The sequence below is a fragment of the Cebus imitator genome, unplaced genomic scaffold (assembly GCF_001604975.1).
Source record: "Cebus imitator isolate Cc_AM_T3 unplaced genomic scaffold, Cebus_imitator-1.0 Scaffold5, whole genome shotgun sequence".
NCBI classification, from domain to species: domain Eukaryota; kingdom Metazoa; phylum Chordata; class Mammalia; order Primates; family Cebidae; genus Cebus; species Cebus imitator.
In genome coordinates this window covers 3,553,140-3,559,044 of record NW_016107320.1, presented here as the reverse complement: position 1 = coordinate 3,559,044, position 5,905 = coordinate 3,553,140, and the positions used below count along the sequence as shown (strand labels likewise).

Sequence of the window (5,905 nt, the reverse complement as noted above, 5' to 3'; positions counted from 1 at the left end):
TTTTTTTTTTTGAGACAGTCTTGCTCTGTCACCCAGGCTGGAGTGCAATGGCATGATCTCGGCTCATTGCAACTTCCCCCAGTTTCAATTGATTCTCCACCCTCCGCCTCCTGAGTAGCTAGGGTTACAGGCAGTGCCACACGCCCAGCTAATTCTTGTATTTTTAGTAGAGACGGGGTTTCATCATGTTGGTCAGCTAATCTCAGACTCCTGACCTTGTGATCCGCCTGCCTCGACCTCCCAAAGTGCTAGGATTAAGGCGTGAGCCACCGCGCCCAGCTGTGTTTGCCTTTTTAACACCTTTACTCTGCTGTGTTTCCAGATCATTTATACAGGGCTTTGTTGAACGGTCGCTATAGTCTGCTTGAGTCCCATCTGCCCCAAATCCTAATTATGAACACCTCCTTGGCAGCCCTTGCTTCGGAGGGCTCTGGGGACTCTGGCTCAATCAGCGACATCTAGATAAAGATCCCTGGAGTCAGTCTGTTAGCAGGAAGGTGAGCAGAGCAGCAACAAACAGATGCTGTCTTTGTCTAGTGTGGGCCTTCCTGCCGTAACCATGAGAGTTTTCTCCACTGTGACGCAGAGGAGGATTTGTGCATTGGAGCCAGCGCCCAGGCAATTCTGCTGTTGATGGTTGCACATTTGTTCTCAAACCCTTTGCTGCTTCACTTCTGCCCTTCTCCCTGTGTTCCCATCCCAAAGCAGTGCTTTCTTTGTAATTTAGGGCACATCTCCCTAACACATTTCTCTCTCTCCTCCTGCAGGGGAGTTGCTGAGTCAGCCCAGACCAGAAGGAGTGGCAGAGATCATTTGCCCCAAGAACGGCAGCGAGCGAGTGAATGTTGCCTTGGTTTACCCACCCACACCGACTGTGATCAGCCCCTGTTCCAAGTGAGTTCTCAAAGTCCCTCTGGCCCCTGGACCTGGCTCCTGATCCCAGCTCCATAGATATGACAACAAAAATCCAACTTAAACTGCATCTGCACAAATCTTGAAAAGTCCTCCCTAACAGACAGAATTCTGCATTACATCAGCATCGTGACTTATGCAGCCAAACAGGAACTTTTGTTTCCTCTTTTTTATGATTTTTTTTTTTTTTTACTTTTGCTGATAAAGTCAGAACATTTTTTAACAGTCTCATTGAGATGTCATTCACATGTCACAGTTCACTTATCTGCAGTATACAGTTCATTGGTTTTTAGTTTATTTGCAGGTATATGCAACCAAGAAGAACATACTTTTTGATGGGCAGTCTTAACTCTGTTATTGCAGAATTAAGCTGGCTCCCACTTAAAAAAACAGTGCAGGTCCATTCCATGAGTGAAGCCTGCAGAAAATCAGTAATAGATTATTTTTTGTTGCATGGGTCTGATTTTTGAGTCAGTCCCTGAAAATCAAGGGCTGTGCAGTTTGCCACCGCCTTGCCCCAAAATGGACTTAAAGACAGAGAATGCACATATGCAAAGTAACTTTTGGATAGAATGTGAGCTTACTATTCTAGATGGCCCTCATCCTGCTTGGGTTTTGTGTATGTGTGGTTTTTGTTTTGTCTTGTTTGTATTAAGAACCAAAGAAGGCCAGGCACAGTGGCTCACGCCTGTAATCCCAGCACTTTGGGAGTCCGAGGCAGGTGGATCACGAGGTCAGGAGTTCAATACCAGCCTGGCCAAATGGAGAAACCCTGTCTCTACTAAAAATACAAAACTAGCCAGATGTGATGGTGCATGTCTGTGACCCCAGCTACTTGGGAGGCTGAGGCAGGAGAATCACTTGAACCCAGGAGACAGGTTGCAGTGAGCCTAGATCGCACCATTGCACTCCAGCCTGGGCAACAAGAGTGAAACTCCATCTAAAAAAAAAAAAAAACAACCAACTAAAGAGGCCACTTTTAAAGCAGCAGCCACAGATCTTTTGGGGTCAAATCTCATTATCTGTGTGATGTCAGCAACATGATTTCTCCAGCAAAATACTCATATCCATGCAGCAAACTTGACTTTTCTTCCTAGCTGGTCACATGGAATTTTTTAATGAAAAAATTATGCATGACTTTTTTTTTTTTAGGGAGATCAGAAAGTGTGCAGTTTAGGAATTGTGACCTATCATCTCCTCTTAGGAAACTCGCTGTCCAGCTGCCTTCCAGGGCAGTATGACAGGTGTCCTTGGTTCGTCCCTGGCATGGCAGCTTCCCTGCCTTTGGTGTGCTCCCTGCAAAGTGAGGGTTCCCAGTGGCATCCTCATTCATCAGTTGCTGCAGTAGAAGTAGGGGTCACTTGATTCAGTTCCCCCTTTCTCCAAACTGAGCAACTCATTACAGAGAACATCCTTAATCTATCCTTGCTGGAAAATATCACTGACACCCAAGGGAAACTCTTATCTAATGCTCTTATATTTAGACTACTATTTAACTATCATGTGCATAGCTTAATTTATCACTAACAGACATTGTGAATCTTGAGGTGCTTCTTAAATATTAAAATAGGATTACAGAATAATTGAGTATTAGGTTGGTGCAAAAGTAATTGCTCACTTACTTTTGTACCGATCTAACATTAACCAGAATATCCCCTGTCCTGAACATATCAAACAACAGAAATTTTATTGTTTTTTTGAATTTCTTTGAAACTATACACATTGGTCCCTTTCTTTCAGATACACCTGGGTGAGGATGGATAAAGGGATATTGTATATTTTCTTCTCTCTCTCTCTGTTTTTGTTTTTTTGATACTCACTAAGTTCTTAAAGCTGAAGGGGATGTTAGAGAGCCAGCAGGATATGAAACAGAGGAAACAAAAATTCAATATACTTTGCATTGGCACAAACTTTCCAGAGCCAAGAGAGACATGAATCTATTGTTTTGCCTTAGCCACATACTGTCGAATACACAAGATAGAGGTAAGGGTTAAAATATCCATTTGTACAAGAAACCTTCCTGGCACTGAGCCAGCTTTATCCTTGTTTTCCCATAGACTGCTTCTTGTACTGCCACAGAAAGACCACATTTATACCAGCTTGAAAAAAATGTTATTAGCCTCTCTCTCGACAGCATATTGAACCCAAGTGAACAAGCAGCCTCAAAGCCTTAGCAGTGATACATAGCTGCAGACATCCAGATCCTGAGGGAGCCTCCTTAGGGATTGAACCACTTTTGACCTAGCTATCGGAATCATTTTATTTTGAAACAGGTTAAAAAAAATGCCTCATGAAATGGATGACAGCATTGCAATATAATTCTCAACTCTAAATAAAGGAATGTTCTCTAAATAGGAAAGTTTCATCCTAGCAAGACATTTCTTGGAAATTACCATGTTTTAGTGCAGCTGCAAGGGGGAAATGATCTCGTGTGACTTTATAGAAAAGCACATGTAGATTTGAAGTCTGTGCTCATGCTGCCCATGTTCCCCACCTTCACCCCCTTAAGTACTCACAGCTTACATCCATGAACACAAAACAAAAACTAACCCATGTGGAGGCCAGACCAGGCTCCATGGAAGGTCCCATTTTTGAGTGGATGACAATGTATCAGAAGCAGGAGGTTTGGAGGGATCAATGAGGATAGCTGGCCAGGAAGGTAACCATTTAATCGACATAGCTTGGGCCTGAGCCTGAGACTTGGGGTCCCTGCAGGCCTTAGACATTGGAAGTCTGGGGCTATTGCACTGGCTTTCACCTCCAGCCAAGGTAACTTAAGCAAGTCACCATAGAGATCGGGGTTTTTTTTGTTTTTTGTTTGTTTGTTTATTTTTTGACAAAGGGTCTCATTCTTTCATCCAGGGTGGAGTGCAGTGGTGCCATCTTGGCTCATTGCAATCTCCGCCTCCATGGTTCAAGTGATTCTCCTGCCTCAGCCTCCTGTGTAGCTTGGACTACAGGCACAAACCATCACACCTGGCTAATTTTTTTCTATTTTTTGGTAGAGACAGGGTTTCACCATGTTGGCTGGGCTGGTCTCGAACTCCTAACCTCAAGTGATCCACCTGTCTTGGCCTCCTAAAGTGCTGGGATTATAGGCATGAGCCACCGTGCCTGGCCAAGGTCAGGTTTTCTTAATCAGGCATGCAAGGTAGAATTTCTCAGGGAAGAGACCAGGCATGAGTCATTAAAAAATGAAAGAAGTCACCTAGATGAGTCTAACATGTGTACACTGGACTTTCTGATGGCTCAGTTCCAACCCATGCCTCTAAGGGTGGGCTCCCTGGCCAGTGAGGCCTTCGGTCTGCTCTGTGGTCAATAACTACTCTGTGGCACAAAGGCAAAACTGTCCATGCCACCTGCTTTCAGTCCCTCCCACGCTCAGGTAGGGTGAAACTATCACTTACTGTTCAAAACAGGAGAGGATTGAGAGTGATGGGAAGGCTTTCAGTCATCATGCTGGGATGATGAGTACCCACCAGCAGGCTCCCAGATACACCAGAATAATCACCCTACTCTTAGGTCTGATCTAGATCTTATGGTGGTTTTTAAAAAGACATTCCAAGCTCTTCTTTAACTGGTTTACCTCTCTCCTTTATTGGTCAAATCAGAGACTTGTCATTTAACAACCTGCTTTTGACTATGTTTAAACTAATGCTGCTGCAATGCTTTCTTTATAAAGAAGAAACCATAGATGACTGTTATCTGATTGGCCTTTTTAAATGAATGCCAAGCTTTTCCATTTCTCATTTTAAAAATTTTCTATGTATTTTATTCTCCCATGGGGAGAGATAGAAAATAAGGAACAGGTTTTTGATTTTTTGTGGGTTTTTTTTTTTTGAGATGAAGTTTTGCTCTTGTTGCCCAGGCTGGAGTGCAGTGGCGTGATCTCCGCTTACCACAACCTCTGCCTCCCAGGTTCAAGTGATTCTCCTGCCTCAGCCTCCCGAGTAGCTGGGATTACAGGCATGTGCCATCACTCCTGGCTAATATTGTATTTTTAGCAGAGACGGGGTGTATCCATGTTGGTCAGGCTGGTCTCAAACTCCCAACCTCAAGTGATCTCCCAATCGTGACCTCCCAAAGTGCTGGGATTACAGGTGTGAGCCACCACACCTGGCTTTAAGAACATGATTTGACTGGGCACGGTGGCTCATGCCTATAATCCCAGCACTTTGGGAGGCCGAGGTGGGTGGATCACAAGGTCAAGAGATGGAGACCATCCTGGTCCACAAGGTGAAACTGCATCTCTGCTAAAAATACAAAAATTAGCTGGGCATGGTGGTGTGTGCCTATAGTCCCAGCTACCAGGAAGGCTGAGGCAGGAGAATTGCTTGAACCCAGGAGGCAGAGATCGAGCCACTGCACTCCAGCCTGGGTAACAAGAGCAAAACTCCATCTCAAAAAAAAAACAAAAAACAGAACATGATTTACTCTTAACTTGTCTCGGTGGTTTGGTGGTTGAGGTCTCCACCAGCATTTCATTGAGAGGTTACAGGAACAGGGCGAAATGCTTCCCCTTCTGCACCTCACCCTCCAGGGAGAAACAGGAGCTGAGTGGCTTCTTATCCTCTTTGCTGATTATGAGATAGAAATGTGAGTAATTTCCATGCTTTGGATATCTCCAGTGGATTTTTAGGGATATCTGCATTTAAGATGAGGTGAACATTCATCTAGTAGCATATTTGCCTGGGTTGCTCTGAAAATATCTGACTTCCTCAAGGCTACAGATTGTGACAGATACATTTGTAAAAGCTTTATTGATGTATAATTTCCATACCATAAAACTCTCCATTGCAATAATTATTAACGTATTTACAGAGGTGTGTTTATACAACCATCACCACAATCTAATTTTAGAACATTTTCTTCACCCCAAAAAGAAACCTTGTGCCTATTTGCTATTAACACCCATGCCTTCTTTACCATCACTCCCTGGCAACTACTTAACAGCTTTCTTTCTTTCCAGATTTCCCCCTTCTGGATATTATGC

At 43.9% G+C, this 5,905-nt stretch overlaps 1 protein-coding gene across 3 annotated transcripts in view; it reads left to right on the top strand.

Moving 5' to 3' along the window:
- The window catches only part of MFHAS1 (malignant fibrous histiocytoma amplified sequence 1), a 111,071-nt gene that overhangs the window by 96,728 nt on the left and 8,438 nt on the right, over positions 1-5,905 (top strand). For 2 of the 3 annotated variants that reach the window (XR_001827307.2, XM_017535636.2), the window contains exon 2: positions 768-894. Coding sequence is in view for 1 of the 3 variants with exons in the window: in XM_017535636.2 (XP_017391125.1) it covers positions 768-894 (127 nt within the window). In the remaining 2 variants the exon portion in view is untranslated. Of the gene's footprint in view, positions 1-767; positions 895-5,905 lie in introns of those variants that run through there. The other variant, XM_017535648.2, reaches the window with a different exon arrangement.